The 27,055-nt window shown below is 47.3% G+C and overlaps 1 protein-coding gene across 2 annotated transcripts; it reads right to left on the reverse strand.

The window, feature by feature from the left end:
• Positions 1-207: 207 nt before the first annotated feature.
• Positions 208-26,239, reverse strand: GNL2 (G protein nucleolar 2). 2 transcript variants are annotated; one of them, XM_040469558.1, is made up of 16 exons: positions 26,044-26,237; positions 24,133-24,217; positions 23,050-23,144; positions 21,161-21,300; positions 18,414-18,598; positions 14,554-14,620; positions 13,536-13,694; positions 12,648-12,761; positions 8,382-8,510; positions 7,530-7,634; positions 6,585-6,743; positions 6,257-6,370; positions 2,627-3,075; positions 2,223-2,299; positions 1,080-1,165; positions 208-401 (listed from the first exon to the last, which is right to left on the reverse strand). In XM_040469558.1, exons 1-16 carry the CDS (start codon positions 26,105-26,107, stop codon positions 249-251), a joined length of 2,181 nt encoding a protein of 726 aa, XP_040325492.1. In that variant the 5' UTR covers positions 26,108-26,237; the 3' UTR covers positions 208-248. The 2 variants fall into 2 exon arrangements, with proteins under 2 accessions (XP_040325492.1, XP_040325499.1); XM_040469565.1 differs by lacking the exons at positions 208-401; positions 1,080-1,165 and adding an exon at positions 1,544-1,923 and having other exon boundaries at positions 2,176-2,299; positions 26,044-26,239.
• Positions 26,240-27,055: the final 816 nt, after the last annotated feature.

Here is a 27,055-nt window from a genome sequence, read left to right on the forward strand (position 1 = left end):
ACCTCATCTGTTTCCGTCAGACGCGCAGGACATGGCTACGCTCTGGAGGAACCAAGAAGTGCCAGCGGACCCCATCACGGAAAGCCCTGGGGGCGGACAGACTGTTTTCACCAGCACTGGTGAATGGTTTCAACTGTCAAACCTCAGAACAAAAGCATCATGGCCTTAGAAATGCCAACTGGGCATGAAGAAAATGAACACAGTTTCTAATTGCCTATTTCTGTATAATTTAATAAACTTTTAAAATGTTACTGCTTATGTTTGAATTTTTTGTGTCTGTGTTTCTGTCCCTCTGAGTCATTGGTCTTCTTTTTGTTCCTGTTCCTGTTTTTCACGTTGTGTGTTTCATAGTAGCGGACGCCAACTTTCCTGGACTGCTGCTGCCGCGCTGCTCGCCTCCGCTGTAAAAAAAAAAAAAATGGCAAAGAAGACAAACCGATCAATCTCGGAAGTCACAGAACAGGCCCCTCTGTTCCTCTGTGCCCCATTCCTATGCTGCTCTCCCAACCAGTGGAAGCAGCGCTCACAAGGGAGGGCTCCCCTCCCAGACCCAAGTGTGCCCTCCCACTGTAACCCGCGACAGCTCTACAGACTGTCGTCGGGTCATCCACGCTGGAATCTTTCCTACTGCGCTTCCGACCAGTGGCCCTCTGGTCTAAGGGTAAACACTTCCGGGAACAAGCTCTTCCCTTCCCAAGAAGGCCCACTCCAGCTCTGAAGAGCCAGTTACTACACTGAACTTCACATAGGGCAGGGATCTGTCGGCCTGAACGGCCCTGCTCATCACAGAAAACCAAGCCACATAAAACCAGAGGACTTTCTAGAGGACAGTCTACATGTTTGAGGGCAGCGATGAGAACTCCTAAAGCGTAAGACATGCTCAAGGACCTTCATCCAGTGGGCCAACTCTTGATCCTGTCTAACTAACCTCAACTAGGTCACTTAGGACTGGGGTTCCGAGAATTCAGCTCCAGACCATCACTTTTAGAGAGCGTCGTCTCTTAGGAAATGGATTTCTCCTCTCTACTTTCTAGACCTGGGTGAAGTTTAAGACCAAAACCAAGACCAAAACCACGTACTTCCTTAGATGTAAGCATCCTGCGAGTTTTATCTGAACGGTCCTCTTCCCTCTGTGCCTTCCGCTTCCTTCCCTTTTTGGTAGGTGCTGGAAACAATACATGAGCACAAAGAAAACAAACAGGAATTCTCTATTCAAAATGTGTCTGTGAATCCTAGGGTGGGAATGAGCTTGACGTGCTGGAAGACCAGTGTGCATGGAGTGTGGGTGGGCACAGCACAAAGCGGGGTGAGACAGGGCGCCTGGGTGGTTCAGTCAGTTGAGCGTCTGACTTCGGCTCAGGTCATAATCTCGCGGCCCATGAGTTCGAGCCCCGCATTGGGCTCTGTGCTGACGGCTCAGAGCCTGGAGCCTGCTTTGGATTCTGTATCTCGCCCTCTCTCTCTCTGCCCCTAACCCACTCGCATTCTGTCTCTGTCTCTCTCAAAAATAAACAAATATTAAAAAAAAAAAAAAATTATTCTGGAAAAAAACATAAAAAGAACAAAGTGGGGTGAGGCCGGGAGGGTGCCAGGCTAGGAGGGTCCTGGTGGGCCATGGCAGGATTGGCATTTATGTCATAGAAACGCACTCCTGATGTAGAAGCTGTGAGTCCCAACGGAGTAAAGAATAAATACCTGATCCACCCCCCTTCCCCCGAGAAAATCTGCTGACCCACCCCTAGATTATAAGGTTACTAAAGTACTCTTCTTACAGGAAGCTTCCTGAATTAATCCCAAGAAACGTGCAGAATAAAAAGTGAATAATCCAACCTGTATCATGAACAGTACATGGTGCCAATTACGATAAATATCTGTGTGGATGACAGCACGAGAGAGGACAGAGAGATTAAAGCTCGATTCCCCGGGGCGCCTGGGTGGCACAGTCGGTTAAGCGTCCGACTTCAGCCAGGTCACGATCTCGCGGTCCGTGAGTTCGAGCCCCGCGTCGGGCTCTGGGCTGATGGCTCAGAGCCTGGAGCCTGTTTCCAATTCTGTGTCTCCCTCTCTCTCTGCCCCTCCCCCGTTCATGCTCTGTCTCTCTCTGTCCCAAAAATAAATAAACGTTGAAAAAAAAAATTTTTTTAAAAAAAGAAAAAAAAAAAAGCTCGATTCCCCATAGTTCTGAAGACGCAAATCGCATGCCAGTGGTTGCACTATTTTACCTGTATCTTCCACTTCTTCAGCTGCTCCTTGCTCTTCAGATTTTGCAAAAACCTTCTCACTTAGTCCCTTGGATATTCTGAAACAGAAAAGCCAGGTAACAAAGCTGCCCGCCAGCCCCCTCGACTGCCCAAATCACGTGCCCACCCGGGGGCTGGGACCACCTGGCGGACCACCTTCTGCGCACGGTTGCCACCCCCAGCCCGCCCAAAGCCGCTGGGCCTCTGCCGAAGACTGAACTAAAGCTTCTCACACTTCACGGAGCTGCACCTTAAAAACCTACAGATCACTTTTTAAAAATGGCAATAACTCCCTTTCACGCCCCATAGAGCCGTGGCTCCAGTACGCATGGCAAGTGTTTGAGAAAAGAACGAGCAAACCGCAATTGGTGAGATGAGGCTGCTACCTGACTGCTGAAAACTTCTTAGCTTTGGCTTTGTTTAAAAATCTCTGATATTTAGCGATCTTCTCATCCAGGGCTTTAATAACCGCCTTGGTGTCATTCTCCGTGTGTTCTTCCTGGGACTCCGGGCAAGACTCCTCCTCTTCGTCTCCTGGTAGCTCCTGTGCCTCCTCCTCCCCTTCGGAAAAGCTCTCAAGCTCTTCGTCAATATCCGACATCTCCAAAGGGACCAGGTCATCCCCCGAAAACTGAGGCACAACGTTGATTTTGCCAAAGTTCTGCCGAACTCGTGCCAGGATCTGCTGCATTTCCGAGTCAGCGTCACAGCGACTGTTCTCTTTTTCCTTCTCAGTGACGGGCTCCGATGCTTCGCCTACAGCTGCCGTGATTTCCTCTTCTGGGTTCTTCTGGCTTGTTTCTGTGGGGACTTCCAACGACGAGGAGGATGGGAGCTGCTGAGGCCAAACAACGGGGTGCAGGTGGGGGAGAGAGACGGGATCAGAAAATGCAAACCCTTTCTGGCCTCACACCTGGCTCTCAAACGAGGGAGTCCTCTCCCCGGGACTAAGGAAAGTACTGAAAACCCCACACTGGAGTCGTGTCGTTCATCTCCCGGGAGCCACGGTGCGTCAAGCCCAGAAGCCGGCACTAAAGGATCAGAGGGACTCGGCTGCGGGGCCCAAGGAAGAGCCAACTGTGGGTGTTTAACCAGTCACACTATCAGCCATTCCCCACAGTGTGCGACTCCCTCCGCCCCACCTGAGGAGGGCAAGGGACGGGGGTGCTGAGGTAAGCACGCACAAGAGGGGCGCACGTAACCGCCCGAGAGCGAAAGCAGAGCACTGCTCGGGGCGCAGGGACAGGCCCCGGGAGGAAAGGTGTGACCAGGAGGGGCCGAGCCGGGGGACACGCCTGTCTGAGGTAATTAAAAGTGAAGGAGAAGCTCGTGCCAGGCTTTATCCCGGCGCTTCGTGCCTGTAGCATCGTTTTAACCTTGCGGCGGAGACTCCTGGAACTTTAGTGATTTTTCCGAAGGCAAGGGTGGCTACACAAAGCGCTAAATAAGTCAGGAATTCAGAAAATTCAGGAAGTTGCATACAAAGTTCGCAGGTACGTTTTTATACCCTTTTCCTCAGCTAAGCGTATAGCGTTTGCGTTCTGAAGGAGTGTCAGCCACTACCAAGAAGAATAAAAGAAGCAAAGTGCAGACTGGGGGAACTAACGATCTGACACACTCAACGACCAGACACGAAGAGTCCAAGATTGCCCCACCGTGTACACACAGGGTCACAGCAGACCCTGCCAACGTCTTCCTCCCTCACGTCCAGCAGCTGGCGAACTCACGACCGTCCAGCGGCTTCCCACCACGTCGCCCTGCCCTCGCCCACGTGGGTCCGGGTCCGGGTCCGGGTCCAGCCCCACGACCTCTCCACACTGCGACCGCAGCACACTTGCTCCCACTCAGGTGCTCCGGGTGGGGGGCAGCCTCTGTCCACACCCCTCTCCCCTCAAGATACCCGCAGGGCTTCTGCCTCCTACCGTTAAGGGCTCCACCAAAACGCCACTTCCTCAGAGGCCACCCCCAGCCACCCCACGTATAAGAACACTCTCCCATCTCCCAAACCCACTTCCCTGGTCCTGTCCTCCTCACAGTCACTGGTACCTCCCGACGGAACATATTGATCTCTTTACTATCTGTCCCTGTAGCATAATAACGTATGTTTGGTCTTCGCACCCGAACTGTAAAACCCTCTGCATCTCCTGGGTACAGAAGGGTGTCTTTTGTTATTCATAACGAGTCCCTCTCCACCACCCCAGAGTTTATCTGATGAGATGCTCATGGTGGGGCCTTGCTTCAGAATGGGGGCTGGTCACCAGACGGACCAAGCACTTGATGAGAGGACTAGAGATGGAGTTTGATCACCGATGGCCACTACTTTAGTTAATCAGGCCTACGTAGGGGTGCCAGGGTAGTTCGGTCGGTTGAGCGTCCGACTTCGGCTCAGGTCACGATCTCACAGCTTGTGAGTTCGAGCCCCACGTTGGGCTCTGCGCTGAGAGCTCGGAGCCTGGAGCCTGCTTCGGATACTATGTCTCCCTCTCTCTCTGCCCCTCTCCTGCTCATGCTCTGTCTCAAAAATAAAACATTTAAAAAAAAAAAAAATCAGGCCTACGTAATAGAACCTCCGCAAAACACCCTGAAGGATGGGGTCTGGGGAGCTTCTGGGCTGAATGGATTGATATGCTGGGAGGGCACCATGCCCAGAAAGGCCACGGGAACTCCACGCCACCCACAACCCCACTCCTGGCCCTACACATCTCCTCCATTTGCCTGTTCCTGAGCTGTGTCCTCTACAATAAACTGACTATCGTAAGCAAACCCTTTTCTGAGTTCTGTGAGTTGTTTCAGCACATTACCAAACCTGAGAACCCCTGAATTTGTAGCTGGCTGGACAGAAGTGTGGGTGGCTGGGGAAGCCCATCTGCAGCTGGCCTCCGAAGCGGGGACCATCCTGTGGGGCCGGACCCTAGACCTGTGGGCCTGTGCTAACTCTCGGAGATAGTGCCAGAAGTGAATTACTGGACACCCAGCGGGTGTCAGAGCATTGCAGAATTGGTGCGGACAAACGAAATGCATCTGGTATCAGAAAAAACCACAAGCTCCTCTGCCGCCATCCGTATACACGGAAGTGCGATAGGCAGGGACTCCTCTAGTTTCACCGCAATACCGCCAGTGCCCAGCAGAGTGCCCAGCACACGGGAGATCCTCAGGACGCTTTTGCTGAATGAACCAATCAATGAGTGAACCAGGAACTGGGTATTTTTGGCTGTTTGGTGGCTTTAGGGGGAGAGGAAGAAAGAACACCAGTTTCAGGTATGGTGATGCTGAAATGCTGGAGAAAGTATTCAACTGGAAGTTTCTAGCTAATAACTGAAACGCGGAACGGATTTCAGGTAAGAGGGAACGAACCAAAGCTACACAAACCCGAAAGACCAGCATGGAAGTGGAACTTAAAGCCCCCTCTTCAAAAGACTTGGCAGAGCTCTGAAAAAGAGCCTAGAAACAGAAAAGCAAAGGGCCACGGTTGGAGCCTTGTGGTGGTCCACTGCCAGGGGGAGGGAAATCCAACAGGAAGGAAGCTTCTCAATTCAGCCCAGAGGCCCCAAATCTAAGACTTCTTTCCCGGACTATAAACTGTACCACTCTCCTTTTCCTCCTAATTACCAGCTTCTTGAGGACAAAAAAGTTATTTAGTCCTATATTCCCCGGGCCTGGCATATTGTTGGGCCTCACAAATGTTGAGTCAATCTTGGAAATGTTCCTGTTCCTCAAGCATAAGGACAGACCCAGTATTGGAAAAGCACTTATAGTTACAGCCCTCTTTGTTCGAGGCCCCAAAGGCTGGTATTTAACCTCGGACTTCCACCACACATCTGCTTCCTGGTCTCCAAATGCCACCCCCACCCCCACCGCCACCCCCCACAAGGCCATAGCCACGGCTCTATGGAAGGGGAGACACTGGCATGGACAGACCACACAAGAAAAAGGCACTCCACAAAGGGAGGCAATCAAGGCACCACGCCTAGGGCAGGAAGCGTGCTCTCCAAAAGGCAGGTCTGCCCCGTTCTTACCTGGGAGGCTTCAGGGGGCTCTGCGTTAGGCGGCTTGACAAAGAAAGGAATCCGGCCCCTCTGCCAGTCATTGAGAACCATCTTACCCACAGTCTGCAAGTCTGGCTCTCCACCCTGAAATGCCACAGAAAAGACTCCCCATTAAATTCACAGGGCCAAAGCACCTCCTAGTGTGGGGGCACGTCAGCCGCCCCAGGTGCTCGTCACCACCGGCCTGCCAAGTTTCGGACCGCTCCCACCACACATACCCACAAAGAAGGTCCTCGCCACATACACACGTCTGCCGTGTGACCTGCCCTGGTCTCAAGCCTCACAAACCCTCACTCACCTTCAGTAACTTCCCAGTCCGGAAAGCTAGCTTCTCGAGAAAGTCCTCAGCGTTCTCCCAAGAATCAATCTTGTATGTCTTGCTAATATATTCTGGCTTTGCCCGTTCAAGTACAGCACCAATGTGGTCTTCGGGAGTCTTGATTTTTTCAACTTGAACCTAGATGTTCAGAGGAAATTTCTGGCTTACGAGCTTTATATGGAAGCAGTGAAGTTCACATCTGTAACAGTATCTGAAAATAGATTTCAACACCACGATGCAAGGGGAGCCTGGCAGGGGCCGGTCTCCGAGGTGGCCAGACGTGGTCAGGGGAAAGGAACACCACCACACAGCGTCCAGCCAGGGAGCCCGGCACTCAGCTGTAATCCCAGCTCACCACAAACTAACTGTGTGGTTCCTTCCGCAAGCAGTTCAAAGTTGGACGGTTTCATGCCAGTCGCGTACAGAAATGGTTAAAAGCCTGCCAATCCCAGGACACAAAGAGAATTCGATAGTTTAAGCAAAGAGGGGAGGAATGTGCGCAGGACGTATAGCCAGCAGCACTGGTTAAGGTCAAGTGGAACCATTTACAGTTTTTGGTCATATTCAGAAACAAGCGAGGAAATGCCTGCCTGAGTTCCAAAATGACTCAACCCAGAAACCCTCGAGGATGAATTATCGCTGAACATAAACAGGCCCTGCTTCCCTTTGGATCCTGTGTGTAAACTACAAACTCTTTTGCGGGATGACATTGACCAGATATGCCCGTGGCTCCACCGACTCCTCAAACAGGCTTTAGCGGAATGGAGAGGCCGCCCTGCAGAGCATCACGTTCCTCAAGTTTGGTCAGACAGGCTGACCCCAAACCGCCTTCCAAATGAGTGAAACGCGAAGGTATCCAGTGTTCCCCACAGAATGCTTCCCCCAAAAGGCAAACAAAGAGCCCGTCAGGACCAAAATACTCACCACTCCTTTTAGCACAATGTCTGTCTCTGAGTCTTCGGAGGGATAAACCACACCCGGACAGTCGATAAGGAATATCCGACGCATCAAGGTGATATACTGCCAGACCTGAAGTCAGTAAAAAGCCAGAGACTTCCCTGGGTCAAAACTTAAGAGCCCGATTTCACAAATCTCTGATGCTCACCAAGCTAGAAAGGGGTGGGGTCAGGGCTCAAAGAGAAGCAACCTGCTGAGCGATGAAGCAATAAAGCGTCTCCTCTACTTGGGCCACGCACAAGGTGCTTCCTCTAAGTACAGACTACAGCTTCCACCAGCCAAGAGTCTAAAATGAAGGCAGAGGCGGGAGCTCCGTGTGGTATCGCGTGATAATAATCCAGTAAACCTTCTCTGGTTTTTCAAGGTACTCTTGGGAGTCTAATACCGTCTGGCCCCTCCTCCTTTCGGGAGAACCACGTTGATCCTCACTCTGTATCTCAGGGTATGTCCCCCCAACTGCCAGAATCTACCATAACATCTGAGTTTTCTTTCCTAACGCTTGCACCAAATATGCTTGGGTTAGTTTTGTTTATCAAAGAAAAAGGCTGGAGTGACCATTTAAAAGAGACTTAAATGTGAACGGCACTTCCCACATCGTGCCAAAGGCACACAGTGCCATACGAACCAGAAACTACTCTCACCCTTACCAAAATGGGCAGAGACAACTCTGCTAACACTCCAAACTATTATATGGAGACCAAATTCCCAATGGTAGCCTTTACTCAAGAGAAGTAGGTAGAAATCTCCATGCTCTAAACAATCACCCTCTAGGGAAATACAATATGGAGAAGTAAATAAGGCACTTAAAGCCGGACGTACCTTTGTTTCACCTGCAATGGGGGCCACACTGCAGACTTTCTTGGAGCGCAATGTGTTTATCACGGAGCTCTTGCCAACATTTGGGTAGCCAATGAACCCGACACTGATCTGCTTCTTGTCAGTGTGCAACTGTTCAAAAAGAGAATACACCACACACCCACACACACACACACACACACACACACACACACACACACACGGTCATGAACATCCCTTGAGAAAAACAAGTTGTGTTACTTTGCTAATATAAAGAAAATAAGGCAGAAGGGTTACTAGAACTTGATCTAAAACCTAGACACATGCCACCTACATTGCCTGAGTGGGCTGCACACATACACTTATTAATAAATCAGACGTGACTCATTTCCTCAAGTTGTCCATGTGCAATTGTTCTTGAATGTTTTAAGGTTAAAAGTATGTAGGTCGAGAAGCAAAGGAAGAAAGAACTTGTTAGTCATCAATTTAGAACATCATCCACGGATAAAATGTCTTAAGGGAAGAGAACCTCGGCAGATGGCACCAACTGGCAATCCCATGACCCACCCCTCCTTTGCTCTGCACATTTTGCATTCGCATTGCCAAAAATAAATGACAGAAGTTAAAAAAAAAAAAAAACAAAAAAACCCAACCTCAGAAGTTAGACCACTGGGTGAAAGTCTCAAGGAGACAGAACTCAACAACTGCCTAAGGCTAGTTGAGGACTTCTAATTCAAGATGGCGGACCCAACGTCCACACTGGCCTCGCTCCTGCCACAACCTCCACTAGGATGACAGCAGTGGGAATGAGCACATACAGGAACTTACAGAACCAGGCATATAAAACAAAAGAATGAGCTGGAGATGAGACAATAAAAACAAACCTACAGGGGCACCCGGGTGGCTCAGTCAGTTGAGCGTCCGACTTCGGCTCAGGTCGTGATCTCGCAGTTCGTGAGTTCAAGCCCCGCATCAGGCTCTGTGCTGACTGCTCAGAGCCTGGAGCCTGCTTCAGATTCTGTCTCCCTCTCTCTGCCCCTTCCCCACTCATGTTCTGTCTCTATCTCTCAAAAATGAATAAACTAAAAAAAAATAAAAAAATAAATAAGTAAATAAGTAAAAACCTACAATGTTAATAAATCACTACCAGCTAAGTAGTACCCAACCTGGCTCACTACAAAGATGAAAGCTAAGTGACAAAGTTAGGAAAATTTACAACCCAGCAAAAATATTGCCAAAGAATCACAAAATGGGGAATGGGCAGGACAGCTACCACTGAGGGGGTCTGAAATCAAGATTAGTGAGAAGTCTGCAGAGCAGTGACACCACCCCACCCCGGCCTCCCCCACCAGGGGCACCTAGGTTCTCTGCCCCAGAACCTTACCAGATACTGATTTTTTGGAAATCCTACATCTCTGAAAACATTGCATTCTTAGACCTAAAAGGGAACCTGGACTTGTGGATAACAGTAGCTGAAGGCCAAGTGTTCCCAATGTGATTAAATGAAAGTCTAAATAAATAAATATATGTTTTTAATGTTTATTTTTGGGAGAGACAACACGAGCGAGGGAGGGGCACAGAGAGAGGGGGGAACAGAGGCTCTGAAGCGGGCTCTGTGCTGACAGCACAAGCTTGGGGCTCAAACCCACAAACTGAGAGATCACAAACTGAGCTGAAGTCGACACTCAACTGACTGAGTCACCAAGGCACCCCATGAAAATCTAAATATTGACGAGACCCCCAGGTCCCTACTCCCACTGAGCTCCCGAACCCTGCAGCCAAGGGATTATATACATTCCCGAGCTGGAGACTGGAAGATTCCTTTACGGGGAAACTTACACTGACATCTAGAGTGCCCTCTGACAAAATACTGGCTTTTAACCTAGTCACCTGACAGGAAAGTCCAGTATTCAATAGTCTACCCCCCGCATAAAACTTCTATTGGTTGTTTTTTGTTTTTGTTTTTGTTTTTGAGAGCGAAAGAGAGCAGGCGAGCAAGCAGGGGAGGGGCAGATGGAAAGGAAGAGAATCCCAAGCAGGCTCTGCGCTGTCAGCACAGAGTCCGACACAGGGCTAGACTGCACGAACCGGGAGATCATGACTTGAGCCGAGATCAAGAGTCAGACACTAACTAACTGAACCATCCAGGAACCCCTACGAGACTTTTCTTCAGTGGTTCACCCTTAGATATGAAGACAGGCGAAAATAACCAGACGTTTGAAGTGTGACTCTAGTACTACAGACAGAAAAACACAAACTGGCAGGAAACAGAGTTAATATAGGGAGAGAGGAAAATTTCGAAATACCACCATCGTGACCATTCTCAGAAACAGAAAAGAGTTCATCTGTGAAACAAAAATGGGGCAGGGCAATTCTTTTTTTTTTTTTTTTTTATTTAAAATTTTTTTTTTTTTTTAAGTTTATTTATTTTTGGGACAGAGAGAGACAGAGCATGAACGGGGGAGGGGCAGAGAGAGAGGGAGACACAGAATCGGAAACAGGCTCCAGGCTCCGAGCCATCAGCCCAGAGCCTGACGCGGGACTCGAACTCACGGAGTGCGAGATCGTGACCTGGCTGAAGTCGGACGCTTAACCGACTGCGCCACCCAGGCGAGGGGCAGGGCAATTCTTAAAAGTGAGAGGCAAAATAAATTTTGCGACAGAACAGCTAGATCATCAAGTCAAAGAAACTTCCCATAAAATAGAGCAAAACATCACAAAGGCACTGAAATAAAGAAAAAGATTCAAGAATTAAACCAAGAGAGCACACCCAATTCCTGAACCAGAGAAGAGCTGATGGGCTAGAGGGCGGGAGAATTTCCAAGAAATAATACCGGACAACATTAGGCAAAGTCCCATCCAACGCCTAACTCACTGAACAGTAAAAGACCCACCTTAAAACACATCAACGTGCAATTTTAAAACAGGAGTTTCTTTTTTAAGAGCTCCCAGCCACAAAGGACCAAGAGTTGGAATGGTCCCATTACTCAACAGCACAACAGAAGCCACCAGAAGACGATGCGCTGGTGCCCTCGGCATTCTGAGGAGAAACAGTGTGAGGACAGACTAAAGGTATTTCTGAAATGCAAGGTCTCCAAAAATGTTCCTTCTAAGCACTCCTTCTCCGGAAGCTTTTGGAAAATATGTTCTATGTAAAGGAAAGAGTGAACCAGGAAAGACGAAAAACCAAGAAAGAAGATCCTGTGTGGGATCCCTTGATCCCAACGAAATGCTCAGGGTGGCAGTGAAAGGGAACTCCAGGAAGAAGGCTCCGTAGCCGGTCCCGGTGGGAAGGGAGGGGCCGAACACTCTCCAAGTTCCCACTCTAGCAGAGGATCTGGTGACACATTAGTGACAAATGACACAGAGCTAATCAACGCCAGAGAAAACAGAAGGTTCCATCAGAGAGGAATTACATTCAGAGTGCCGTGTGGATCAGTGGCGACTGACATCGTACAGTCATGACCACGTAAACGCTGAAGGAAAGAACAATCTGGTCAGATGATGTAGAGCGATGCAGGGAGAATGGAGAGAGGGGAGTACGTGTGGGAACAGAACAGCAGAGACTTAACATATAAATATCTAAAACGGCAGGTGGAAGGGCAGGAGGAGATGAGAAACAGAATCATAATAAGCATGTATACAAAATACGGAAGAAAACACTAAAGGTAACTAACAGCCACGGGCCGGACATGTTCACTCCTGGGAAGCGGGGAAGGGTGGGACAAAGGACACGTGTACTTTGTCAGAAGCCAAGGTAGAATGAACTAAACACACGAACATCAAATTGAAGGTACAGAACGTGAAGCTTTGAGAACACCTACTAGGGCGACCTGGCTGCGGGGCTTCCCAGAGAACGACACGGGAGCAGGGACGGGCAGGATGCCCCGCAGGCAGAGGGGACAGAAACTGCACAGGCCTGAGGGCAGAGGTGGCATGGTAGGCTCACAAACCCAGGATGGGGAACACGGCATGGGGAGGGGGTCTGTTCTCAAGCAGAAGACGGACCATCAGGTGCCAGGGACACGGCAGAAAGGGAGGCAATGCTGGTCAAAGATAGGGGCGATGGTTGAGCCAGAAAACATTTTCCAAAATCCCTTCTAACCCCGAGGCTCTAGGAATTTTTACGTTGGAACACACACGTTAGGAACACATACGTCTAGGAACACACACTTCTCATGGGCATGATGGGGGAGGTGAGGTGGGTACCCCTCTGCCACATGCTGGCAAGACAAATGCTTTAATAGCCCCGCAGCTGCATGTTCCCAGAGATGGGTCAGGTCCCAGTACCTTTCCAAACTGCCGGAGAAGCTGAATGAATGCTCCTTTGCCGAAGGGGTTGGTAAGACTTGCATGGAAGGCAAGTGTCGGATAATCCTGGGAGAGGACAGCAACCCAACGTTTCTAAAGTGGGGAGAGAAGATGCTGGTGAGTTGTAACCTGTTTATTCACAATACAGGAAGAGTCGGAGCTTGAATAACAGACTGCATTTCAAATACACAGCTGTCCTAGGAAATGGTAGCTGTAATTCTTTAAAACGTGTGTGTGTGTTTTAATGTTTATATTAGAGACAGACAGAGCGTGAGCAGAGGAGGGGCTGAGCGAGAGAGGGAGACACGGAATCAGAAGCAGGTTCCAGGCTCTGAGCTGTCAGCACAGAGCCCGACGCGGGGCTGGAACTCACGAACCACCAGATCATGACCTGAGCCGAAATCGAAGGCTTAACCGACAGAGCCACCCAGGTGCCTCAAATGTTTTTTGGTTTTTTTTTTTTTTAAATGAAAGTTAACACTTTGTCTTTTGTCTACGAACACGGACAGAACAATTACAAAAATGCCTTCGTTGCGACTAAATGCAATTGATGTGACAAAATATGGGCCAGGCCAGTGGCTGTGGCAGCTGTCTCCATGCGAAGGGGCCTCATCATCCGTCCAGGGGATACTGGCAACTGCGCCTTCACCAACCATCAGGGGATAAGAGATAACTCTGCCCCCTGTCAGTGAAGCACATTTTACTTCTGTTTTCAGTGAAAACACTTCCGTGGCTACTATGCGAGAAGTGTGATACTTTACTGTCTCAAATCCTAAAAACCGTGAAACTGACTCATTTACAGAGAACTCGGCCTACGAGGCGCTGAGCGGCCTGGCAGTCTGGCAGTGGATAAGCAGCTGTACTTACTGTTGCCCAGGTTGGAACAAGGTCACATTTGTTAAGAACAAAAATAAGGTGCTTCCAGGGTTTTTCCTTCTTCAAGTAAGTCTCAATGTGAGGGGAACGGGTACCCATCGGATCTCTAGCATCAAGAACTTGAACTACAACATCTGAGGAATCTATCACCTGCAATTCAAAGAGGCAAAAGTGATTTGCTTTAGTGAAATGAGAAATGGGAGAGGGATGACATCTAAGGGAACCCAGGGAAAAGAAAGCAATAGTGAGGACTTCAAAACAGGAGTAGCCAATCCTGATGCCCAGGGATCAGAATTCAAAACCTTCTCCATCCTGTGAGTGTCAGAAACTTGTTGAATTTCAAACAGGAAAACGGACTTAGGTGAAACCCACCTTACTTCGGGACCACTATCGATTATTGAATGGAACCATTCACTTCTTAGATTTCTAAAAGTTTCTGCTGCCACAGCTTTTGTGTATTGTACAAAAACCTAAAAAATTTAGTTTGCCTTCAGGGTGCTGCTTTCCGGTTATGTTACTGTTGGATTATGGGACTGTGCTTGAAAGCCTCTGTCACCAAGGTTGATCTCTAGCATGTGGACGTAAAACTCAGCCAGCTGAAGAATGCTGGACCAGGACTCAGGACACAGAATCTCCCACTAACCAGCTGAGTGAGCTGGGTGAGGAATTCAATCTTTCTAGACCTGTGTTCTCGCCTGTAAACGAGACGGCTGGACTACGAAACTTAAAAATCCCCACACGGCTCCACCACATACGATAAATGCAAGGTCTGTGTATGGCAGCTGTTACTATTACGTGAGCAATAAAAAGAAATCGAATACAGTTATGGAGAACAATGGCAGTACATACGCGGGCACACCTATCCCGTTTTTGTGAGGGAATGAGGACAGAATGGGCAGCGGAGTTTGTGCTTTATCTGACAGATCTTCGATACGTCAAGCTTACTTCTCTCATAGAAAATCACGAAAGCCAAGGGGAACGCTCAACGAGAAAGAACTGCAAGTCTTACCTTATAGAGCTCACCCCATATTCTCTTGGACTGTCCCTTTTTATAGATCTCTTCTTGGGCTTCGTTTCTAAATAAGAAAACACTCAAAGTGAGCAAGTGAAGCCCTCCAAAGGGTAAGAGGATGTTTAGGGAAGAGCCGGCCATGTGCCACGGGAAAGGGGCACTAAAACTACTTGGAGACGGACCAAGAGCAAATTTAATTTAAAAAGTGACTATATCCAATCCAAATGTCCATCAATGGATGAATGGACTTAAAAATGTGTTGCAAACATAACGGAGTATTATTCAGGAACGAAAAAGAATAAAGTACTAACACAGGCTGCAACATGAATGACCCTGGAGACATTCTGGTAATGAAACAAGCCAGACACGAAAGGACACACACTGTAGGACCGCACTTACTATCAAGTACCCCTCACAAGGGTAGTCAGACTCCTAAGAGACAGAGGTAGAATGGTGGCCACCAAGCACTGGGGAGAGCAGGGGAGGGGACGTTACTGTGTAATGGGTAAAGACTTTCAGTTTGGGATGATGTAAAGGATTCTGGCAGTAGACCCGGAGCAGGGACGGCTGCATAACCACGTGAACGTACTTAATGCCACTGACTTGCAGGCTTAAAAATGCCTGAAAAGATAAAATGGTATGTCCAGTTTACCACAGTAAAAAATGTAAAATTTAAAATAAAGTGACTCAAGAAATAACAGGTGTTGGCAGGGATGCGGAGAAAAAGGAACCTTCACGTACTGCTGGAGGGGATGCAAACTGGTGCAGCCACTTTGGAAAACACTATGGAGGGCGCGCCCGGGTGGCTCAGTCGGTTAAGCATCTGACTCCTGATTTCAGCTCAGGTCACGTTCTCATGGTTCGTGAGTCTGAGCCCTGGTCGGTCTCCATACCAACAGTGCAGAGTCTGCTTGGGATTCTCTCGCTTTCCCTCTCTCTCTGCCCTCCCATAACTGCGCTCTCTTTGCTCTCAAAATAAACCTAAAACCAAAAAAACCAGTATGGAGTTTCCTCAAAAAATTAAAAATGGAGCTAGAGAGTGTAATGCTAAGTGAAATGAGTCGGTCAGAGAAAGACAAATACCATGTGATCTCACTCATATGTGGAATTTAAGAAACAAACTAGCAAAAAAAAAAAAAAAAAGAGAGAGAGAAAAAAAAAAAAACCAAACAAACTTTTAATTAAAGAGAACCATGGTTTCCCCAAGGGGGGGGAGGGGGGGGGGGGGCGGGGGATGGGAAAAATAGGGGAAGGGGATTAAAGAGTACACTTACCAATGATAAATAAATTTAAAACATTTAAAAATTTATGGGGCGTCTGGGTGGCTCAGTCAGTTGAGCATCTGATTTCAGCTCAGGTCATGATCTCACCACTCATGAGTTCGAGCCCCACGTCAGGCTCTCTGTGCTGACAGCTCCGAGCCTGGAGCCTGCTTCAGATTTTGTGTCTCCCTCTCTCTCTGCCCCTCTCCCTCTCATGCTCTCTCAAAAATAAACATTAAAAAAAATTTTTTAAAGAGAATGGTATATCCATTAAAAACAAAATTAAAAAATTTTAAACCATATATCATACATAAAAAATATGGAAAAATTAAAACAAATATTTTAAAAAGCAACTGTAATTAGGCAACATGTCATAGAAGATTATGAAAAGGATTTGGCAAGACCTGAACCATAATCTACACTCCCATATGAAGTGAAATTTTTCTGATAAGGCTGAGAATCTGTTTATCCACTAGCCTCACAGATATTTACCCAGTGTCTTGGAAACAAAACCAGTTTTCTTCTCCCCTTCCCCCCCCCCCCCCATTATATACTGCACCTTTGGGAGGGGGAAAAATTCACATCAGCAGAGGCACACAAAGTCCAAATACTTATTTTTATTTTAATGTTTATTTATTTTTGAGAGAGAGACAGCACCAGTGGGGGAGGGCAGGGAGAGGGGGGAGACACAGAATCCGAAGCAGGCTCCAGGCTCTGAGCTGTCAGCACAGAGCCCGACGCGGGGCTCGAACTCACGAACCGTGAGATCACGACCTGAGCCGAAGTTGGATGCTTAACCTAAGGAGCCACCTAGGCGCCCTCCAAATACGTCTAAGAAGAAATGAACTTGCTACCTCTTTTGCTTGGCCTCAGATGGCCTGACTTGCTCTCCAGGAGACGCATAGTTAGAAAACAGGCCGCCGACAGCACTGGGGCAGCCCTACTGCAGGTGAGCAACAGCACCTCTTTGCTGAGGCATCTGGGACACTCACGAGCGGTGAAGAGGGGACACGGCAACGCTTTCTGGAGGGCACTGGGCAGCTGCCTGTCAAAAACATGCATGCTCTCTGACACAGCCATTTCCCCCATAAGAACGTATCTTAGGGGAATAATTAAGGAGAAAGATTTAGTCACACGGATGCTTTACCCTGGCCTTATTTACCACAGGGCAAAACTACAAACGGCATAAATGTTCCACAGCGGGACTGTCGATGAGTACTACCATGGAAATCTATTTTTTTAATGGAAATTTATTCTTAATAATTTAGAAAAATATATTAAAATAAAAAGTAAGTTCAGGGCACCTGGGTGGCTCAGTCAGTTGAGTGTCTGACTTTGGCTCAGATCATGATCCCACCGTTCGTGAGTTCGAGCCTCGTGTCGGGCTCTGTGCTGACAGCTCAGAGCCTGGAGCCTGCTTCAGATTCTGTGTCTCCCTCTCTCTCTGCCCCTCCCCTGCTTGCACTCCGTCTCTCTCTCAGAAGTAAAAAAAACATTTAAACATTAAGAAAAAAAAGGGGGGGGCAAGTTAAAATACACTCTTAAGGGGGTGCCTGGGTGGCTCAGTCGGTTAAGTGTCCAACGTCGGCTCAGGTCATGATCTCACGGTCCATGCGTTCGAGCCCCAAGTTGGGCTCTGTGTCGACGGCTCTGAGCCTGGAGCCCGCTTCAGATCTGTGTCTTCCTCTCTCTCTCTGCCCCTCCCCCGCTCACACTCTGTCTCCCTCCACAAAAATAAACATTAAAAATTAAAAAAAACAACAACACTCTTAAGGTATTATAAATGAAAACTGAGTGTAAAAAAGATCCAGAATAATACATCTAACAGTGACTAATTCTTGATACTTTTTGGGCATGAACTCTATGAGAATATGATATGACAAAAGGTATCAATCCTTCTCCTCCCCCTCCGCAGCAAACATAAAAATGACAAAACACTGCCACCTCTACGCATGTACATACATTTCCCACATTATCTTCAGAAGGTCACAGGAAATTCAAAGACCATCCATGAACCCCCAGTGGTCCAGAGTCTCTGATTAAGGAAGCCCTGACATTGATGATTTTAACAATTTAATAACATGGTCGGTGGGACTAGGAGTTCTTAGTTTTTGTTGCATTTCTAATTTAACTGTACATTCTAAATTGTCTACGACAGAATCTACTGCTATTATTATGAAGAAAAAAACAATCATGAAAAAAAGAGACCCAGAGAAAACAAGCCACCTCAGAAATTATTTTCCATCTGGCCCCAACGTCACAAATTTTTCTAGCGTAAGGGAAGAAGATCACTATCTAGGAGGTAAGCACCAAGCTTCATATAGGTAAAATAAAGGTACAAAAATATTTTGTTGCAGGGCACCTGGGTGGTCTGTTGAGTGTCCAACTCTTGATTTTGGCTCAGGCCAGATCTCAGTTTGTGAGTTGGAGCCCCAGTCCGCCTCTGCGCTGACAACGCGGAGCCTGCTAGGGATTCTCTCCCTCCCTCTCTCTCTCTGCCCCTCCCCTGGCGCATCTTCTGCCTCCAAATAAACTCAAAAAAAAGTTTTGTTGCACAAGAGCAAATGATGAGAGCAGATGACACCCAAACCGTACCTCACCCCAGGGTCTTCGGTGACCAGGTCACGATCCTTGCCCTGGTCGTAGCTCTCGCTGGACATTTCTGCATTTTCTAGAAGAGACTGCATATCACTCGCAAATAAGTTTGGTCGCTTCCTCTGTGACTTAGGGCCGAATGTAGTTTCAAAGCTTTCGGTGTCAAGAATGTGCACCTTGGAGTTCTAAAGAGAAAACAGAGTTTCACGTAAAGCTAAGGAAAGCACTGAACAAAAACAGACAGTTTAAAACCTACCCAGGAAAGGCTTTCCGCTTTTGTTTTTTCAAAGCTCAACCTGTACCAAAAACTACAACAGGGAGGCAGCCTGGTTTCAAATTTGAAATGCTTAAATAGCAAAAGCACTTGTTCCCCAATCCTAAAGTTCTATAAGCCTCCTTGGAGAACTACAAAAGTAATACAAAGAGTCAAAGCAAGTATGAATAGTTGTGTAAGACTTGCCAAAAACTCTGCTTTATTTCATTTATCATAAACTTTAGTCATATGTAATTACGGCCACAATGATAAAAATTAACTTATCTTTTCTTTTCTTTTTTGAGTTTTCAAACAAGTGCATAAAATTCGCCAAATTCACAGATTTTGTCAAGGACAATTATACTCAAATTTGTGTTCTTTTTTAAACCAACTGTAAACGCCAACTTTTTCTTGGAAGTTCACTTCTTTCATGGCCAAAAGGAATTGCTTGTTTTGTAAGATGCATTTTAGTTTCAGATAACATTTTTCCTAATTTAGGTAACGTTTTTATTAAATGCACATGGAAAGCCTTCGGATGAAAAACATCTAGCAGAAGTCCAAAGTAATAGTTTAGATGTGATAAAAGGAACCTGATACTAACTAGAACTTGATGTGCCTGTAAAGGAGTTACGGGCATAGGAATTTTTGAAGTAGGATAAAAGTCGAAGTCTGAGTTAGGATCTAACACGTAACAGAACGTTAACAGACGGCAGAGTATAGCCTCAAAAAAAAAAAATCACCCTCTGCCCCTCAGTACAAAGCTCCTCTGTGAGCACCAGCCACTAAACACGGATGATGGACCGGCCCCTATGGCTTCTGACCTTGATCGCCCCCTCCAATTCCTAAAGATCCTTAAGCTGTTGTCATTTTTTTTAGATTCTCTAACCCCTCTCTTAGTTCCGTTTTACAGGGGAACCAGGTACTGATGTCAGTGGGAAAACTGTGACCAAAGTTATTCTTGGAAAGCTCATAAATAACCTATCAAGTACAGTACACACACAGATGTGTGTGTGTGTGAGCCCATACGTTAACGAGCATCATGCAGCTATAGCAGTATTTAACAAAGCACACAAATAAGTGACAATATTTTTGCTGGACTGCTACAGAATTATAGTAATTATAACGCACATGTAGCTGACGACAGTGTAAAAGTTAAAGCATATATGATTGGACTCCCCTGTGCAGGGATCTAGGATTAAACTTTATAAGGAGCAGTAGATACCACACTAAAATAAAACAGGGAAGGTTTTTCAAGGCCAAAGCAGTAAAGGCATCCCGTACTCTTGAGTATTATCTGCATCAAAATACCAGCTGACTGGTGCAGCTGTCCATCCTTCACTCTATAGATCAGATACTCGGCACTGAGTTTTAGAAGCACTGAACAACTGGAATGAGCAACAAAGCAATAAATCCATAATAAGCCCTCTCTGTTCTCCTCGTAAACAAGATTCAATAGTTTGTTAAAAGATGGCTTTAGGGAGAACAAACCAAGAGAACAAGGGAAATGAGCAACTTGTCTGTGGTTCGTGAATTACACTCATGTGTTTCCCTGAAAGAAAACAGTCATTCCACTAATAGGTGCCATTCTTCTAGTCCGTCATAAAACAAAGCATAATTGACAAAACCTGAGGCAATAACCAGGCCTTGGTTTTTATTTTGTTCTGCGAGTAAACAATTTGCTTTGAACTGTTTAATCCATGCATGCATGTCAATGTTTCCTTCCCCTCCTTACATCTGAACTGAGGCTTACACACTGGCTACATTTCTGAGAATTAATATTCGATGCAAGTAAAAGCGTGCAAACATGAGGCCATTTCTTTGGTTCTGTGTGAAACTCATTCCACTCAAGCAGGATTCAGTCCTCACTGTCCTTCAACCACAGTGGTTAAGAACCAATCTGCCCAGCACCCTTTCCTTCACTAGAAAGAATTCCAAGGGTCTCACAGAAGCCCAAAGTACATAGCACCAAAGGCCTCCCTCCTACCAACCCAGTCCTAACTCTACATTTCCCTGAAGTTTGAAGGAGTTACCACTTAAACCAGTTTGCCTCCCCAAAAAAACCCCAAATACAACTAGTATTAGTAATAGCCATGATCTAGTCAGCTCTAATTAACGGCAGTGGGCTATGACCTCACTGTATGCCAAATGCTTCATCTGGCCACCCAAGGAAGTCGGTTTTCTTGACTTTATAGCCGGGAAGTGAAAGCCCATGGAGATACCTAAGGCTCTAGGAATGGGGAGAGCAAAGGCTAAGTGGGACCTGACTCCCAAGCCTGCGCTCTGATCCACTAGGTAATGCGCCCTCCTGACACAACGCAATTCATACTAGGGTAAGGCCCTAACACAGATGAAAGGAGAAGTCTCAGAAAGTTCATCAGTACTGCATTAAAGCCACTCTTCCCTATGGAAAAACACAAGAGACAAACATGTTAGAGCTGGATCGGTGTGGAGTGTGCCCACGAAATTCCATTGCCAGGGATATCCACCAACTTACGTGAGGCTGGATCCGATCGTGGAGAAGAGACATGGGTAGCTTGCTTTGCTTCATGACAACTTTGTATGGATCCTTCATAACTGTGCCCATTTCCTCTTGAAATTTTTGTAACGACGACTGTTTAATCACACGTGTGTTTCCTGTTTTATGGAAGAATGTTGTCATTTATAAACAACTCCTTTTTCATTCTGCATCCTTCTTCCCAAAGACACAGGGAAAGGCAAGACTCTGTTACCCTGGCTTGCCCAAACATCCATCTGTCCCATGTAGCCATTTTCAAATTTAAAAGGGGGGGGGGGGGAATAAAACAAAAAAACTGCCTCTCCTGCACTCATACACTATGAACTAATCCACCAACCACACACACAAAGGGTTTCAAGAGTTTTCCAAGCCCAGTTTCCTGACTGGATGAAACTGAAAAAATCAACATCACTGAATGGAACTGAGATTTGACAACTATCCTATACTTCCTGCGAGATCTGGCAAAGAAATCTGGAGCCAATCACAGCTGATGTACTCCTATACAAAGGGAATCTTGAAGCACAGAACCTGAGTCACAATTACTGCCTTTAGGGTTATGAGGGTTTGAAGAGACTATTGAGTTCACCAATAAATCCATGCAAGGGAACAAAATAAAGCTACATAACACTAGCTGGGGAACTCCTTGGAAGTGAGGGAGCCTGAAACACATATTCAACGAAACAGCATGTGCAGCACAAATACAGAACTCAAGATGGTGAGGGCTAAGGGGCCGCTGGCTGCTACACTGCCCATGTTTCCCCCCACCTAATCCCCACCGCAGCCCTAGGAAAATAGGGACTATTTTTATCCCCATTTTAGAGACAAGGAAGTCAACCAACAGAGAAGCCTAATAACTTGCCCACGGTCACAGAAATGGCAGAATTAGGATTCACACCCAGATGGTCTGGACCTAGAGTCACAGTCTCCAGAGAGGCTAAAACACCTCTCTGAAACGTTTTCTCGGACACCTTCTCGTGTTGCCGCTTCCTAGAGGGTATCCCCTCAAAAGATGTGAGAGACCCTCAAAGGTAGTTGTCACCTGCCTCCACGCACAGAGGTCAAACACCAAGCAAACCATGGGGTGTGACCTGACGTGCCCACGCACCTAGCAGGGACTGAGAGAAAGCCCGGCCTCAACTGGAGGCCGACTTTCCAAAGCAAGAAGCCCTGACTCCACTCTCTTCGCTCCTGGGAAAAGGCCAACAAGAGACCCTTTCACGGCCAGTGTAGGTGCCCATGAAGAACTGTTTCAAAGGAGCTTCCAGCCAATGCACTTGTGCTTCGAGTTAAAGGCACAGGCGTTACCTGCAAGGCACCCTCTGGGCCACCGGAAAGGACGAGATGACAGCTCTCAGGTTCTGTGAAAGCAGGTCACCAAGGACGGACTTATCTGTTTAAGAGGGTTCACTTACAATGAACAATGAGCTCTTTACACAAAGAACTTGTTGAGGGGCCGCCTGGGTGGCGAGGCCGGTGAAGCGTCTGACTTCAGCTCAGGTCATGATCTCGTGGTTCGTGGGTTCAAGCCCCACAGTGGGCTCTGTGCTAGCAGGGCGGAGCCTGCTTGGGATTCTCTCTCCCTCTCTCTCTCTCTCTCTCTCTGGCCCTCCCCCACTGGCGCTTTCTCTCTCTCAAAAAAAAAAAAAAAAAAAAAAGAACTTGTGTCTGGAATCCACCACCACCACCACCACCACTACTTTTCTTAGCACTTTTCCCACTACGGGTACTTCTCATCCCTTTCTCCTATAACCCCTGACAGTACTACTCACCCAAAAGCTTCTGCCTTTTAGACCCCTCTTAGGCCTACCTTTTTCCATACAGCGCACATTTGGTAGAACAGAGTGACAGGGGACAGTGACAGTACTCACCAAACCATTTAATATTTGGCTCCACTCTTGCCACCGTGCCAGAAGCCACGGTTGACTGATATTGCAGAGGCTTAATCACTTTACCACGACTGTTCCTAAATTGAGGAAATAACAGATTTTGGTTGATGACAGAAGAAAGGCAACAGAAAAGCTTGGTTTACAGAATACCCTTTCCATCAAAAGGACCTTTTTTTTCTTTTTCTGGTTTTAAATGATCATGAAATACAGATTTCAGTAAACAAAAAGTACTTCTACATTTGAAACAGATTGTCCAAAAGCCATTTAAACCTCTTGCAACAGAGCACGTAATGATTTCTGCTGGATGAATAACAAATAACGCTGATGTCTGAAAATCTGTTTACTGTTTGTTTGCTTTTTTTAAAAAGGAAAAAAAAAAAAACGCCACATACTTGAGTTTCTGCGGTAATTATTTGAAGGCCGGTTTAAACGAGTTTTAAGTAGAGGGTGATTTATGCTGGAACTCAAAATTTTAAAGCAAACAGCAGAGTAGGTGACTAAGGAAGATTAAGTTCATTGACATTTGTGCTTTAAACACATCTTTCAGAATGGATGAAGAATCTAATTACCAAACGAATTAAGACCAGCTAGCAAAATGCCATGGTCAGCAAGTCCCTGTGGTAGAGGCTGCCTCAGCAGAACTCCCAGTTGTGATGAGTTTCCAAGTGCCACAATGTTGTGATCTAAAGTTTCGCATTAAAAAACAAGTTTTCTGGCTGCTTTCATAACTACAGTCCTATATGCTTTGTGAAAGAAAACCAGATTTCTAGCTGAGGGATATGTAACTTGAGATTTCATGTGCCATTCGTGGAGGGCGAGGCTGTGAGGAATAAAACCTTGATTTGTCCTACAGTCTTGTGACACAATCACTGTTTCACCACCCGCTACCCACGCCTTTAACCGGAACCTTACAATTTATCATAACAACACCCATATAAGATGACATCTGAAAATACACTACTGGTATTTGGGGAAAGCGGGTGTGGGAAGGTCATAGGTTATGAGGTCTCAGCTACAAGTCCGGGGCACGAAGGGAAAGGGGGCATGGCAGTGTGCAATGCTCACCTGCGTTCCTTCTGCCTGTACATATTCAGGCGCCGGATTGTGGCCCGGTCCCTCATGTTCTGGCCTCCTGCTCCCTGTACTCGATCTAGGAAAGACAGAAGTCGACCACCAGCTATTTGATAACCAAGTTTAAATATGCTCATTGCCTCAAACACACCAACTAGCTCACTCAAAGTAGGCAAGCTGCTGCCCCGCCTCACTGCAAAATATCTACTCTCCCCTACGTCATCCCGACAAAATTATGATCACCGGAAGCAACATGGTATGACAAAGCTGACCTAACCTCTGACCCTCAATATGACTGTGTTTGATAAGAGTTAATAATTGTGAGCATTAATCGTGGCACTGTGTGATCCACAGTACAGGCATCATCTCATGTAATCCATGCAATAACCCTATCAGGAGAGACATTATCCTCATTCTGCAAGCTGAGAAACTGAGGCACAGGTGGCCAGACGCCTTGCCGAAGATCACACAGCTACTAAATGGCAGAGCCAGAATTTAAACAAAAGCATTCGACCACTGTCTGTGCTCTTACTAAGACACCTACCTCTGTGGAACCGATACGGAGTGCCTGCTGTATGCAAGGCACCACGGAGACTACATATTTTGACACCTAAATATTCCTTATGTACCAGTTTCTTAATTTCCTAACGTTTGAGTTTAGTTTCATCAACAGCAACGTAGGTAGCAAATCTTGCCTTACATCTGAGAGAGAGAAGGACAAATAAGCATGTTAATACTGGCCTAGCTCTTCCCGTTGGGGATGTCTTCAAGTCACCTGCCTACTCCTGAAGTGATGCAGTAGAAAACAGGCTGAAATCCCAGTGCTGACGGCTCTACTCACCAACTCTGCCAACTGTGATGAGCCACTTCCCCAATTTTGGCTCTGGCTCCTCACCTACAACATTGTAACCCCTAAGGGCCTTTTTGGGTCCGACATTCTGAGATCCCAGGGTACAGAAATTGCATAATGTATCAGCAATCCAGGGAAAGCATTCAACATCAACTAAAGTCATCAAAAACTTTAAGCCACATTTTAAAAAAAGGATCATTACGGGCACCTGGGTGGCTCAGTCGGTTGGGTGTCCGACTTCGGCTCAGGTCATGATCTCACAGCTGGTGAGTTCGAGCCCCGTGTCCGGCTCTGTGCTGACAGCTCGGAGCCTACCTTGGATTCTGTGTCTCCCTCTCTCTCTCTACCCCTCCTCTGCTCATGCTCTGTCTCTCTCCAATGGAAGGGACTCCCCCAAAGACTATCTTGTTCATCCCACAAGTGGAAGCTCAGCAAAGCGCACAAACATCTCCAAAAACATCTTTATTGAAATGACCATTATCCGTCTACCTGCAGGGTTTCCGTGCGCTTTACCAGAGAGGATGACTCCAACAGCCAAATGTACAATCCCTTTCTCATTTAAATGGTCAAAGCTAGAGTGGCAGGCAAGTGTGGTCAAGTGTAAAATGCCAGCTGGGTCGGCCTACACCACTTTTAATCTGACTATCCAATTAACTCCTACTCATACAAGTCTGAAACATATTGGGAGAGAGGCTGATCCACCTAGGAACACAAGAGGAGGTCGAGATAACTGCCCTTTCCAACTCAGAGCTTCCCAGTCTCTGCATTTCACAACTGGAGATGCCCCATGGCTGTCAGGCCCAAGGGTTCACTTTCCCCGACTTTAGAACTGGTGCGTGGCACCTGGCCCTGAGAGGCGTGCAAGATGTCAGCCCTCCTCAGTGCCTGCGAATGAAAAAACCACCTTCTGCCTTCTCGTCCCCAATAGCCACTCGGCTCGAGGCCACTCCAAGTTATTTGCCACCCAGGTATCCCTCCTCCCCCTCGATCCCCTCGGAGCCCTCCCTACCAAGCTTCCTCCAAGCTCCACCCTCCGCGAGCCCCGCCGCCCGTACCAGGGTTTGTGCTGGCCTTGGAGGGGTTGATGGTGCTCCGTCCTTTGTACTTGGGCTTCACCATCTTGCCGACGGGACGGGCACCGGAGCGCTAGGTCCGGCCTCTGTCGAGTAAACGAGCTCGTTACTTTCCAGGTCCGGCCGAAACGACCGGCGGGAACCACGCTGGACCACGTGGGCACGGGCGACGTCACTTCCGCTCGCGCCCTTTGCTTTCCCGGCACGACTTCCTGCGAACGCACGGCGCGCGCCGCCGCTCTCCTGGCTCCGCCCCCGTCCCGGCCGCTTAGCCTTCGCGGTGCGTGGAGCCCCGCCCCTCTCGCTCCCTAGCAACCGCCAAGCTGCTCCTCCCTGGCGGCCTCCTAGGTACCCTCGCTTCCCAGGCCAATGGCACAAGCTTAAGTTCAATTATCTTCTGAGGTTGCCCTCTAACCCTTCCAAAGGTGGCTGACCAAACAGCAGCCAAATAGCAGTCAGACCTTGTCACCCTTCTTAAAATTCCAATAGCGCATCACACTTAAAGAGAGAAAGAAATTCAAGACTCCTTGCCATCCCTACAGAATTCTGCACGATCTGGCCCCCGCCTATTTATCTAGCCTCACTTGTACCTCCCTCCCAGTGGTTATTCTGACATTCACTCTGGATCCCTCCGCCTGAATCACTCTTTCCTTGAAACTTTGAACAGCTAGTTCCTTCAGGTCATTCCGTTCTTAGCTCAGATGTCACCTACTGGTAAGCTTGCAAGACTTCCGCACATAAAAATACAGGATACCCAGTTAAATTAGGATTTCAGATAAACAATAATTCCTAGTGTATGTGCCATGCAATATTTGGGACATGCTTTTACTTAAAAAAAAAATTCATTGTCTATCTGAAATTCTAATTTAACTGGGCATCTGGGATTTTATCTGGCAATCCTTTCTACTGAGAGAAAACTTTCCTGTCTGATCTTTCCAAATCAGCTGCCTCCCTCCCTTCTGCAGTTATTCTGTGTTACTTGTTTCATGACATT

This window comes from Herpailurus yagouaroundi, unplaced genomic scaffold (genome assembly GCF_014898765.1).
Source record: "Herpailurus yagouaroundi ecotype Mexico unplaced genomic scaffold, PumYag 77, whole genome shotgun sequence".
NCBI lineage: Eukaryota > Metazoa > Chordata > Mammalia > Carnivora > Felidae > Herpailurus > Herpailurus yagouaroundi.

Excerpts from the sequence above, each read along its gene's own strand:
- GNL2 (XM_040469558.1), bottom strand. The coding sequence starts at position 26,107 with ATGGTGAAGCCCAAGTACAAAGGACGGAGCACCATCAACCCCTCCAAG. Across the intron at positions 12,762-13,535 it reads TTGTTCCAACCTGGGCAACA|AAACGTTGGGTTGCTGTCCT; the intron begins GTAAGTACAGCT and ends TCCCCACTTTAG. Across the intron at positions 1,166-2,222 it reads TGAAGAAGTGGAAGATACAG|CACCTACCAAAAAGGGAAGG; the intron begins GTAAAATAGTGC and ends TATTGTTTCCAG.